The 14054-nt window shown below is 32.8% G+C and overlaps 1 protein-coding gene across 1 annotated transcript in view; it reads left to right on the top strand.

Moving 5' to 3' along the window:
- DIAPH2 (diaphanous related formin 2) overlaps positions 1-14054 on the top strand; it is a 142013-nt gene that overhangs the window by 76859 nt on the left and 51100 nt on the right. Inside the window, exon 23 of the mRNA XM_042876630.1 lies at positions 1406-1530. Within this exon, the coding sequence (XP_042732564.1) occupies positions 1406-1530 (125 nt within the window). The remainder of the gene's footprint in view (positions 1-1405; positions 1531-14054) is intronic.

The following is a 14054-nucleotide window of genomic DNA, read 5'->3' as shown; positions in this document are numbered from 1 at the left end:
AAGTAATTATCGGGGGCAAAATTAGAGAATAGACTAGATTACTCTCATGGACTGTTACTTACTAAAGAAATTAAAGCATTAAAGAATTTCTGTAGTTAAACTAATTAAAGTTTGAAGACCACTTTAAGTGGCTTCTCAAATAATTCCTTAATACCAGCCATTAGTAAGAAGTTTTGGCGTGAAAGCTACAAAATAGTACCTATTTCTTCCTTTTTGTCTGTTCTTGAATTTGCACACTTCTCAGTACAAAAAAAAAAAAAAAAAAAAAGGGAAGCATGGCTTGCACTTGACTAAATTGGGAAGACCAAACTCCTGTCAGAACTGGAGAGCCCATAAAGAAATCTGCTAGATCAGACTGTTCAGTGCTTGTCTAGTGAGTTTTGTTGTTAGCTGCAGTGGTGATTAAACCCAGATTGTGTTAGCAGTTTTTTTGCTCCTCTTACTTTGCATTCCTTGCTCTCTGTGATTTTTGCACATATGCACCATGGTATATCACGTGCCATAGCTGTTGGACAATGAGTTACAACATATGTATATCAATATTACATTATACAAACAAGCCAGGCAAAGTTGGATTACAGACTAATAGTGATAATGGGAAATATGAGGTTGATGAAATAAATAGATGAAATAAATAGCAGAACTTAGGATGCCCAAAATGGATTGAAAGGAATAGAATATAGACATTCAGTTAAATCAGTTAAACTGGTTGTTTAATACAAAGCATACAAATAGTAGTTTATGGTAGAATAGCATATTACATACAAAGCACTGTTTTTCTGGTGTAGCCTTTATTTAGCTTTTGGTGCTATACTGTGAGTCCTTCTCTTTTTTTCTTTTTTTTTCTGAATTATCAGTGGCTTTAATTATTCAAACCGACCTTTGGTGTTAACAGAGGGTTTCACAAACTGTGGTTTATAGAAATCAGTTTAATTTCCCTAAATAAATAAACAAATTTGATCTTTTTAACATCTATTTCTTAAGTCATTTCTGTAATCAAGTACATGCATTAATAAGATATTCATTTAAGCAAGTACAAGCATTAATAAGGTATAATCTCTTTGCATCTTAGCAACTTTCTAATCTTTGAATTAGATTTAAAAGAATGAAATATTAGAATTTTTACCACTAAATTTGGATAGAATATCAATCATTTTGAACTAATTGTAGAATTGAGTGGTGACATTTCCACCCTAGGTACGAAGATTTGGTATACTACAGAAGATATTTTCACTTATTTTTATAAACAGTAGAGTTTTTTTATAAGCAGAATTTCAGAAACAATTGTCTGCTTAAAGGACTAATTCTTCTTAACACTATTTATATGTTTGTTGTTTCCCCTTCTGATACTCTTTCTTTCTTACCATAATATGGAATCTTTTTACTAATTAACTATTTTTCTTAGTTTCAGACAAAACTCTGAAGAGCAACCTGGACTCAATGAACAAACAAATCCAGTGCATAGAAAATGACATTAAGAGATTTCCTAAAACAGAAGATGAGCACGATAAGTTTGTAGAGAAGATGAGCATATCCTTTTTGCGTGTCTTTATACCTGATTTCAGAGTTCTGCTTATCTGGTAAAGTATTTACGACATTTAAAAGCAAGTTTTAATTCTCCTCTGTTTTTATTCTAGTGGAGAGAAAAATGTCAGAATAGACTAAATGTAAGAAAACAAAAGGCTACTAAGGAAACTTAATTTCATGATTTGTTCTTTCTCACTGCATAACTGAAAACATTCGAAGGGAGAAAAATAACTCCTTCATGGGAACTGTAGTATAATGTTATAAAGATAGTTCTAATTTTTTCTCTTAAAAATCAGTATTTAATGGTATTGAAGTCATTTTGGTCAGTTATCAGACTTGAGAGGAGTACTGGTTTTAAATCCAGATATGCTGATTTCTTGTTTTGAAGGGGAGAGTGTGAGTTTTGTCAATTTTGTTGTTTGTTTTTGCCTGATCAATTTTAGAAGAAAAGTATTTGCATATTTTTTAATGTTAATAAAGCGTGGTTTGGTTTCTGTGGGTTCCTTAATATTGGTAAGTAAAATCTAAGGGAGAACAACAAAACATGTCTGTTTTGTCTGCTTTCACTACAAAATTTTCACATCTTTTCATTTGTCACATGTCTATAACGTAATGTGTACTGCCAATGTAAGAAATTCTCTAAACTTGTGAGAGAACTAAGCAGAAGTCTAACTGCAAACTTATTTCAGGAAAAATACTTTGTGTAATGTATGTTTCTGTACTTGTGGAAGGATTTAGAGTATGTTATGTGGCAAAGACAGGCATCTTGTGCTTTTGTGGAAATTTGGATAATTCATGTGACTGACTTGTTTCAATGAAATAAGACTTAACTTGATTTCTGTGTATGTCTATTAAAACAAAAATAGGGCTAGCTATCTAGATCCAATAGTACCTACTCATCACACTTATGTGATGGTGAGGTGCATGTAATGAAGTGGTTTGACTTCCAGTACTTGAAGAGAGCGCAAAAACAGGAGGAGGGAGTACAAGTGATAGGACAAGGGGGAATGGTTTTTAACTGAGACAGGAACTTTAGGTTAGATGTTAGGAGGAAATTTTTCACACAGAGGGTGGTGAGGCACTGGAACAGGTTGCCCATGGAGGTTGTGGGTGCCCCATCCCTGGAGGCATTCGAGGCCAGGCTGGATGTGGCTCTGGGCTTCTCAACTCAGGCCGTTCTATGACCTAACTTCTCTGTGTTTGGAAACTAAGTTTTTGCATGGTAGGTCTGTATTAGAGGTTGTATGCATATTTTCTGTTGTGTTAAGCAAGTGCTTTATCGTTTGTCATTCTGCTGCTTGTATGTTAGCCATACTTATAAAAAATTTGTGTAGTTTAATTTCCCTAAATAATTATTTGTGTAGTTCAAGTAATTTGAGTATGAAAAAGAGTCACTTTGTTTTCTGTTCCTCATCACGTGAATTTGTAAAGAAACTGTTTGACAGTGCAAGACAGTTTAAAATACATATAGATATAAAATATGCTTTTAAAAATGGAAGTGAATATGCAGATCCTAAAAATATTTGAAAATTATATGTTGAAGGTCTGTTAACAAGGCAGCTTTGCTTCACTCTGTGTGTATTGATGTCAGAACTAGATTACCAGCTCCTGGTAATTATGATGGGCACTAGATGTCTGACAGCTTTTATCATACCAATGAATTTGGTGGCTTGACAAAGTAGATAAGACTAAGAAATGAACTGATTCTTCCCAAGGGTTTATGTTTTGGTATTTAATAGATGACCTGACAAATTTTTCTTTTTCAGAAAGTCATCTCCAGTTCTGTCAGATGATCAAATTTGTTTCTACTTAGTGAATATTTTAATTTTCTTCACTCTCATTAATTTTTTTTTTATATAGGGGAAAACTTGGAAGTTAAGAGGAATTAGGAGGGAAAGGAAGTGACCTTTTAGTTACCAATATGTGATTTTTCTTCTGTTTCTGTCAGCATGTTGAGGAATTGCTTTTGATAGCACATACTGAGATGAAGTTGAGGATGTCACTTAACTGCTTTGAGTGTCTAAGAAAAATCACAACATGTTGGAACATAAATAATGTCTCAGCAGGGTCCTAGAATGCATGAATGTGCCACAATTAAAGGCATAGTTTCTCTTCTCTTTTCCTGCCAAGAAAGAAGGCTATTTACCCTAATCATGAATGAGATTTTCTTCAGCAAGTATGAAATATGTATTGTATTCTATTGAGCTAATAATCACAATAGAAAATATCATTCCTAAGCTTTGTTGTAATAATTGCCTTCAGATAACTTTTCCATTATCTTACTCAGGTCTAGAATTATACTTCACATGAAGAACAAATACATATTGGAGATTTCTTTATAATTAACTCAGCTTCATACAGTACTGAGAAATCTGATTCAACAGTTCAGGAGTAGTTATAAACAATTAAAAAAAATTGACTTTTATCCCTTGATTTTGTTTTAAAATTTAGAATTTAGAATATTTAGAATAGAACTAAGAATTAAATTTAGAATAGAATTTAGAATTTTTAAAATTTAGGGTAAATTCTAAACTATGAACTTCATACTGGTATTATAGTAGCATATGCATTGTTTTCTTCATAAGGATGTTAGAAAATGGTGTTTGTCCTGCTTGAGAGACTGATTTGTTTTGCAGTAGCTTCTTGAATTGAAAGAACCAGAGATCTCAATTTTCGACCATTATATAAATTTTAAAGAATCTTGTGTTTTTTATGTATAACGTATCTCCTTAAGAGACATATAAATAATTATTTAACTCTTTTATCAGCTATATCATTTATTGTAGTAAAGTATGTTAACGTGCCTAGTTTTACAATCTTTTGTCTACCTGGATAATAAATAACTACTTTTTGTTCTTGGTGTATTCATGTGAAGAATTTAAAAAATTAATTCATTAAAGAATTCAAAACTTTAGGAAGCCATAAATGATCCAAAATTGCTGCTGTTAAACCCTACTTTGAGCTTGTTATTAATTTATTAATTAGAACAGCATTGATTTGTCAACGATTTTTAATTTTCCAAAATGAACCTTAATAATACAGTCCTTTTATTTAAAATAGAAAAAGCTCTCTTGAAAGGATTCTCATTCAACTTGAATTTGTACTCCTTGTTCTATGTAATGATGACTATTGCTATGCTACTGAATGTGAGATTTATTGGTTGGTTACTCGATGTACTTCAGTGGTAATGAAATCATCTGGGGAACAGTGTATTTTAAGTGTGTGTGGGTCTTTTATGCACTGAGAATGTTAGAAAATATTTCATGTACACTAAGCTTTAACTGATAATACTCTTGTAGGAAGTACTGTATTACAGAATCTCTTATAATAGGCCACTAGGGAAGAAACAAATACACTGAATCAGAATTCCAGCATCTGGAATTGTCTATGAAACTTTCTTTTTCTTTGAGTGACTGAGCAGCAGGACATCATTTGCACACTGACTAAGAATGCTGAAAGAATGTTAATGGCATTAACACTTTTGTCATCTGCTAACACTTGGGAGTTCCTTTTAGCTTGTTATGGAAATATAATTCACTTCTAGTCTTCTGAGATGTCATTTTTGGGAAAGCCTGTTTTGTTTTTGAGACAATTTGAAATGCACTGTCACTTTCATTTCTGCATGAAATAGCATTGCCAGCAGGAGCAGGAAAGTGATTATCCCTCTGTACTCAGCTCTGGTGAGGCTGAACCTCAAGTACTGTGTTCAGTGTTGGGCCCTTCACAACAAGAAAGGCATCGAGGCCCTTGAGTGTGTTCAGAGAAGGGCAACAAAGCTGAGGGGTCTGGAGCACAAAATTAATGAAGAGAGGCTGAGGGAGCTGGGATTGTTTTATCTGGAAAAGAGGAGGTAGAGGGATAACTTCACTCTCTACATCTATCTGAAGGGAGGTTGTGGTGAGGTGGAAGTCGACCTCTTCTTCCAAGTAACTAGCAATAGGCTAGAGGGAATGGCCTCAAGTTGTGCCAAGGGGGATACAAGTTGGATGCTCTTATTATCTACAAAAAAGAAAATACTGTCATTAGGAAGTACAGTTCTAGAGTGAAAGATGTGTTTCAGGAAAATCTTGTTTAGATAAAATACTTTTTCTACGTAGTATTGAGCTGCAGAAAAGTTCCAGTACTGAAGTTAATACATCATTAAGATTTTTTCATATTTTTTCCTCCCAGACCAACTTTTCAACCTAGTTTTTAGCTATCCCCCTTCTCTCTTTCTCCCACCGTACCAGTAAGAAAAAACTTATAAGCAATGAAAAAGCTTGAGTGTTCTGCAGTGAATAACAAAAGATCGGAAAGATTTCTGCTTCCAGTTAGAAAATGGATTCTAAGGAAACACATGATGTGAGACTTAACGCTTACTTAAAACAACTTGAGTACACACAGTGGAGGACAATGAAACAGGACTGATTTGTTCTAGCTTAAGAGATCAAAACATTGGATCTTATCTTCAAGAATTACCTCAGGAAAAATTAATGCTTAAATGCTTAACCAGTGAGTTTTTTTTACTGTTTTCAAAAATTAATTATTAAGTTTTCTAATATTGAGAAAACAAAACCAATAGCAGAAAATTCATGATACTGATTTTTGTTTGTTATTGGGAAATGGCTATGAACAGTGAAACCTTTAAAATTCTTTTGGGTAAAATTGGATTACTTTAAGCTTCACTGAACTCTTTCAAAGTTTGAACTCGTAAGAGGATCAGTTGAGGCCATCTGATCTATTTTATATTTTCTCCTATGAAATAATTATGTACTTGAAACTGCCCAAATAAGCATTGATGCTTTGTTTTCCCTACATGTATAAGAATCACTGGAATCCAGTTATTGAAAAAGGAATCAAGAATTTATCATTTTATGAGGGGTTCTATTTAAAAGCCTTTTCTCTCTTACACACTCGCATCATATATAAATGGGTGTGCTAAAGCAACCAAGATAAACTTGATTAAACCGATCCTGCTTGTAATTCTTCAAAGTACATCTGAAGTTCTGACGTATTTGATCAGTACAGACAGAAAATCCCACTTAAAACACAGTGATAGAGTAGGGAAAGAATTAGTACATACGTATAATCTACTTTTCTTTCGAAATTGGCAGCTTTCTTAGAAAATTCAGAACATCAATAAATAAGCAGTGTTTCCTTTTGATTGCTAAATGTTCAAGCACATAGCATCTCAGCGTTTTGAATGCTATTGAAGAACTGACCCTGCAAAGTTCGAAAGAAGATTAGAAGTAATTTGTGCTAGGTTTAGTTATGTTTGAAATGTTGCCACTATTAAGCTAGTTTGGAGGTAGAGGACAAGAGACTACTATTTGATGTAGTTGAGCTCAAATACTCTGCAGTTGTTTCAATTGGTAGAAAGAGTATTTCCTCAATATAGACTCATCAGCATTCACAGGTTCTGGGATTATTTTTTTTCCCCCATGTTGTTTCAGAGGCAACCATGACGCAAAACCACTTCTGTCAAAGAAAGGAAGAGGTTTAAACATAGCTTTGGTCTACATTTTGTGTCCTCTGCTTTATTTCCTGCGGATAAATGATACTCAAAGTAATATGTGTGAAACAGTGGTTGAAGTAATTGACAATTCGATAGAAAAAAAACTTTTTTGTAAAGAGCAGGTGTGGATTTATAAGAGCTTCCTGTGGGGCATAGTGAGTAGTGAGTTTACCTTGAAACAGAGTGAATATATATCTGTTGCAAATCTAAATACATCTCCTTTGTTGTATTACCTTTCTGTCAGCTCTAAAAAGGCTTGTTGAAGGTGTTAAACCTGGAATAAACATGGAATGGCTTTCTTTATATGTTTTCTTAAAGAAAGGAAGTGTGAATTTTAACTAAGATATACTAAAATTAGTAAATTTCCGCTTTTTTCTTCAGGATTTTGTTTAGATAGATAGGTAGCTGGCAAAAAAAAAAAAAAAAAAAAAAGGTTACTTCATCTTAGACCATAGAGCTTTTTCATAGTTATTCAAGTTGTTGTCAATCATTCTGCATATATGAAAATTGTTATATACGAAACAAACTCTCAATTTTCTTTTTCATAGTACACTTCTGCTTTTAGATAACTTCTTTTTAAGAAAGAAGCCTTGATGTCAGGTTACAAATGATTACGTTGATATTTTTTCATATTGGACTAGACTATAAATGTGAGCAGAAGCATACAAACAATTTGTAAAGTCCCTTATGGGCTTGATAAAGGAAGACATTGGACAACAGTTACACGTGGGGAAATGTAATGATAAACAACGGGTGTCTGTGTGGCAAACAAACTTCGTTTGGCTTCTAATGGCTTACTTTTCTGATTTTTATTTATTGACATTTATTCTGTTGATTCTGTGTTATGAAGTTCTCTAGGTTATCTGCTTCAGATAAAGTCCAGTATTGGATGATTCACAACATTTTTGGTTGGCTATTTGATCACTGAGATTAAGTAGATATACCACATGAGGGAGCTCTATTCTGTTCTGCACTTTACATCTAGAAGTGTGCTTCATAGAATTCAACACTAGAAAAGGGCAAAGGTTGAAGTGCATTTTTCATTTGTAATTTGTCTTAACTAGAGATAAAATGATTTTTGACAACAGTCTACAGAGACTTTAGAAAAGAATAAAATTGTGAACAAAAATCCATTTAAATACGTAAAAAATCTAGAATTGCCTTGATTGTGGAAAAACTGCCTGAGGGAAGCTGTACTTCCATCCTTAAATCTCTATTAAAGCATGTTGTCCAGATCACTGAAATAGATTTTTATTTTTTAATAAAGAATTGTGTGCTACTTAAATGTTAATTAAGGATCCATATTTTATTTGTTGTATGTTTATTTTTAATCTGAAATTAAAGGGGGAGTGCATGCTATAAATCTGTCTGTTCAAACTGATAAAAAAAAAACAAAACAGTTCAAGTGTTTGTGGAATGACTTCTTGTCCTGTGCACTTCTCTAACCCTGGGGAGGAAATGAGTTTTCTATTAATTCTTATCCAGCAATTTTAAAATAATTCCTTTGCTTTTGAACGTTTAGGATTTTGAAATACTGTATGATGTGATTTTCTTTTTTTTTCTTTTTTTTCCCCCACAAAATTCTGATAAGAGAGAAGACAAAGGCTTCCTGGCATTACTATATTAAAATAATTCTAATATGTCAGTTAATGACTTTAGTTGAAGATACTTTTCCACATTTTTAGCCCTGAAAACTTTATCTGGGCAAAGTAACCATCAGGTTTTTTGGTGGAAACTTGTTAAAACAGGATAGAGCTGGCAGCTCAGACATACCTCTCAATGCAGTTCCAAAGTGTAAGGAAAAACTGCATGATCAAAGAGAAAGTGACAGTTGCAGATTCTCTGATAGATTTAGGGCACGCAAAGCTGTAATTATTGTTTAAGGCAGCTCATTGTATGTTGCAAAGCTAACAGAGTTTTTCTAGGAGTGGCTACTTTAGTTTGCTGAAATAGATTACTGAACCGTCTTTTCTTTGGAGGATGGGGAGGGAACAAGTTGCGTTAGGTTAATTTAGTTTAATACCTAACCCTAATTTTGGAAATTTTCCACCTTTTTTTCCTCTCCATTTTAGACAGCCAAGATCTTCCCTTCACTAGATGGTGGCTTTGTAAACGCTGCTTTTTATTTATGCCTTGTATTCTTATTTACTTTCTAAGTTCTCTTATTCATGCTACCAGATAATTAGTTTTCTTGTTCACACTCTTAATTCAGTGTTGTAAGTCTTAGAGTGGTAGTCTTTAATATAAACTGATAAGCCTGCAGTGTTTCATTGCTTGGACTGAATATTTATGAAACAGAGCATAATTTTTCAGTTTGTCTCAGAGTTCCTATCAGACTTTTAGAGAAATGAGCACTGATCATTGTTTCCCGATTAACAAGAATATAATTTAAAAAAAAAAAATCCTGTTGAAATGTTATAAGCTTTCTTTTGTGCATATTCAAGTGATGTGTATTTAGTCAATGCAAATAGTCTTTTCATTATTGAAAAGTTTTGAATTCATGACAATTAGGAATTGATGTGATTGCTTAGAACTAGGAGTAAGTAAACAATGACATTTTCTACTATTTATTAAGATGAAAGTTTTATAGCTCTTTCAGGCCAAGTTGAAAAGGCTTAATCTTAATTAACATCTCTTAGACATGACAGCTAGCAATGGTATCAAATGGTTATGATCTTCGTGCTTCATTTTCATGAACAGAAACACTGAAGTATGGTCTATGCACACTGAATGCAGTTGCATTATATAATTCTTGTAGTTAGTGACTTCATATACTAATGAAATGTAATTGAGGACAAGGAGATGTACAGAACTCTCTAGTATAACTGAGGAACAGCTGTTTCCCCTGTTCCTCTCAGACTATTCTGTTAAATGATGAATGATGAAGTCATTTGCTTTGTAGTGAGAAACAAATTCTCAACTGAGATGTTAATAAATATTTTATTAATTAGTGGGTCTATAAGTTCTCTAAAAGGACATGATTTTATGTAGACAAATAAAATAGTCTTGTTTGTCTCAGTTTTGATTTCTTTGGTTTCTAATTTGGATAGATAAGTGCGTTGTAATGAAGATACCTGCCAGACTTCTTTTCTACTTCCAGAAAAGAAAGGCTTTTTACAGGAAGAAAAGATTAGGTATATAATTGTGATTCATAATTATTTGTGTATGCTCCAGAAGTCATCTTCTGTGTAGTCAAAGAGATACATTATGTATGTAGTGTGAATGATAAAATTGTTAGCATCTGTTTATGTACTGATAGCAGGTGAAAATAAAGCTATCAGCGTAAATGACTTACTGTTATTAAAGCTGAATTTGTCTTCAGCTCATAAGGTCTGTTTGTGTTTCTTCAGTTCAATTTGAAGATGCTCTATTATGGATGAGCTTAGGAATTAGAATCTAAGAGGAATACATCCTACATAAAAGGATACATCCGTTATTAAAGATTATGACAGTACAGTATCATACTTCTAGCTAGGTAAAACATATATTTCGCTTACTTTGGAATTTCCATAAGCCAGAGCCCTGTATTGAAATTATGTGCATGAGTTTGGAAATGATGGTATGCTAAATGTATACTTGAATTTTTTTCAGTAAGTTTTCATATTTAGTGGTGGTTATTTGGAAATCTTTTTATAAAGGCTAATATTCTTGAGTGTTTTTTTGTAGTAGCAGTAGGAAGTTCTACCCTTGCAAAAAGTGTTTCACTCTAAGAGCAACTCTAAGAGTGGGTAGCAATATAGCGGTCAGCAAGTAGTCTACTTACAGCTTGGATATCAACTGATAGGATTACATCATTTTCACAGATAGTTTTGAAGCATGGGAGCCTTTTTGTGGTTGTATGTTCTAAGTCAGGCAATGAGTTGGCCTAGGTGCAGATCAGGTAGGAGGCTAAATCAAGACGGCGGATAGCCAAATTTATTTGTCTTATCCTTAAACTTGCTATATCTGAATTGTTGATATCTCGTGGAATTCTGATCATTATAATTAATTTTGTATAAATAGGGAAGACTTATTAAACAGTTGATTATTTCAACTAATCAGTTAATTTTAGGACTGAATGATTATAGTTCATGGTGAAGGTTTTGACAACTGATATGTTAGTGTTTCATGTTTCTCTTCAACAGTTCTTATAGTTTGATTTCCTTCTAGCATGCTTGAAGTGGTAAAAAGCTCTGTTTGTGTGAAGACCAGTGCATAAAACTCTGTAAGCTTAGGGTATTTGGATGACATGAAGTTGCATTATATATCTAGCTAAAGAAGAAAAAAAAATTAGGATATTTAGGATGAATTTGGAATATTAACAGGATATTGGTTATTCTGTATAGATTTGGATTTCTCAGAATCATAGAATGATTGAATTGAAATGGACCTCTGGAGGTCATCAGGGCCAATGCCCTTGCTCTAGCATGGTCACCTGGAGCGAACTTCCTGGGACCATGTCCAGATGACTTTTAAGTATCTGTAAGGAAGGAGATCTCCACAGTCTAGGCAATGTGTTTCTGTGCTCAATCATCCTTTTAAACTCAGTTTGACTGTGATTCAGCACTTGGTTCAGGCTCAGAAATACAGAAGGTCAAAGACAAATTAGGTTGTAATTTGTCATTGAAGTACCTGTCAGTATGAACACAGACTCTTCTGTGGAGGTGCAGTTTTCAAACTATTTCCTGGTCTGTTGTCTGTTCTACTGTATACTCAATGTCCTATTGTTGCTAATTTCTTAGTGTTGAGGAGTACAAATGCCGCCAATGAATAAGGCCAATTTACAAGCAAATCTGCTAATCCACACATTCATATTAGTAATATGCAGTATTTATAATTATTGGTGTCATGTTTTTAGTCTCCCTCGTTTTTTTTTAATATATTATGAAGTCATAGAAACAAAAATCAACTGCTAAAGATTATTTACATAATTCTTTCTGCCAAATTAGTTCTCCCCTTATCTTTTCATTGTGGACTCCAGCAGATTCACTTTCAAGTTCTTAAATAGGCACTTTTCCATTAGTTTATTAATTTTCATTTGTGTTGGCAGTAACATGATATGCACTGAGCTGATTGACAGTAAGTTAACAGCAGTTAAACAAATAAAACTACCTCATGTTTCTCCAGAATAACAGAATTTACAGTAAAGATAACAGACTATTTGTATGTTATTAACATTATGTACTTTGAATTGATTTAACAACAAAGCTGTAATTTTATGAAACAATCAACTATATTACCCCTGATATTCCAGATGTATCTGTTATTGTATGTATATCTTCAGAATAATAAGGTGGTGTTACATCATGCAGCTTTATTCCCTTATACTTTAAGTACTGCTGACACTAATTCCGTAGTTCATTTCAGGACAGGAGAGAAACATTCAAACATAATTTGTAATGGAAATTTTAATAAGCTAGTTTAATTAAACTCTGTTATCTGAGACACAGAATATTCTGATGGAAATTGTCAATTTCTGGAGTAGTAAATACAGTGCTTGAGAGTTTGGAGTAACTCACAACAGCAATAATAATAATAATAATTGATACATTGATATGAAATTCATAATAAGTATTGTGATTGAAGCAATAGCTATCCTTTCAGTAGATTCAAAATCTTTAACCTGTGTTTCTGTGTTGTTTATTTTTCTCTTTCATCTGTCTGCTTGGAAAAAAGCAGTAAAAAGCATGAAAGTATCCTGGCAGTGATCCTAGTACAGATACATGGAATTTAAATCTAGTATTGACAGAAATTGGAGATTCTTTATGTCTGATATAGGGTGGTTGCATAGTGTCATGGTGACTTTTGTATCCATTGCTTGATTATTTATTTACCAAAAAACTAGTCATCTGTTCGGGTTTCAACATCTAAAGATCATTAATATAGTGACTTAAAATATCGTTTACATATGTACAAAAGATTTAAATGTAAACTGAAGTTTGCAGTAAATGCAAAGGCAAGCAGATAAATCATTTTGGGGAAAAAACGAAACAAAAATAAAACAGTTTTTAAGTATCCCAGTCTCTCTTCTAAGAAGAAGAAGGGACTGGAAAAACTAGAATTAGTAGATAACTAAAATTTGACAGTGAAAGTTAGCTTTTATTTTCTTTGGTGTTCTCTAGAGACATGACATATAATGAATTTTATAAGGTTATAGGATAAACCAGATACAATATTAATTTTTTTTCGTATCAGCTAATTAAGGTTGATTTTCTTTCAATTATTTTATTTTTAATCCCAGGATCAAGTGTCCAATACACTGGTTGTAAACATCGCATTCTGAAATGATCCTTAAACGTAAACATCAACTACTTCAGAAATTCAGGCTATATATATTGTTATTACTGTAGATGTTTGCTATGTTGCTGTAAAATGTTCAAGTTTCACTATCAATATTTTCTCATTTAATATTTATTGTTATTTCTCAAGGTGGATGTGAAACTTAATGGAGGTTGGACTTTGAGAGCTTTGTTCAAAAGAGTTAGTTTCAAATGAGAAATGTTTGGCTTTTTCTTTTAGATTTCCATGTTATCTCTGCTGTGTTTGTTTTTTTGAGTTTTTTTTTTTTAACCTCAGATGTAATTTGTATAATTATTTACCTTCATATTTATGTTTCCCAGTGTTTTTGGTGAGTTGTTTAAGACAGTTGTCTGCTGCCTGTAAGGCAGTTGATGTTTTTCTAAGAACTTTTTAGACTGTGCTCAATAATTCAGTAATGTGCCATTAATACCTATTTAATTTATTCTTTCCATTAAATTTTCATTTTGTTTTATTCAGCTAGATGTCATCAAAGATGGAACTGTACCTGGTTTGTCTTGTGTTAAGATAAGGGATTCAGCTCTGTGTGCTTGAAATTTTAACCAAGCATGTTAAAATTCATCAACTGTAATGAAAATATGGTTATTACTCTCCTGCCTTTGCAGTGGTACAAAATTCTAGAAATAAATATTTCTAGTTGAAAATCTTGATATTTACATATTTGAGAGGATTGCTTGCAAGTTTCCTTGGAGGAAAAACTGATTTCCTCTAATTGTTTTCCATCAAACTTTAAAGA

This window comes from Lagopus leucura, unplaced genomic scaffold, assembly GCF_019238085.1.
Source record: "Lagopus leucura isolate 7727_CA_CO unplaced genomic scaffold, USGS_WTPT01 Super-Scaffold_100016, whole genome shotgun sequence".
NCBI classification, from domain to species: Eukaryota; Metazoa; Chordata; class Aves; order Galliformes; family Phasianidae; genus Lagopus; species Lagopus leucura.
Note: the sequence above shows the minus strand (reverse complement) of the source record. Positions and strands in the feature narration are given on the sequence as shown.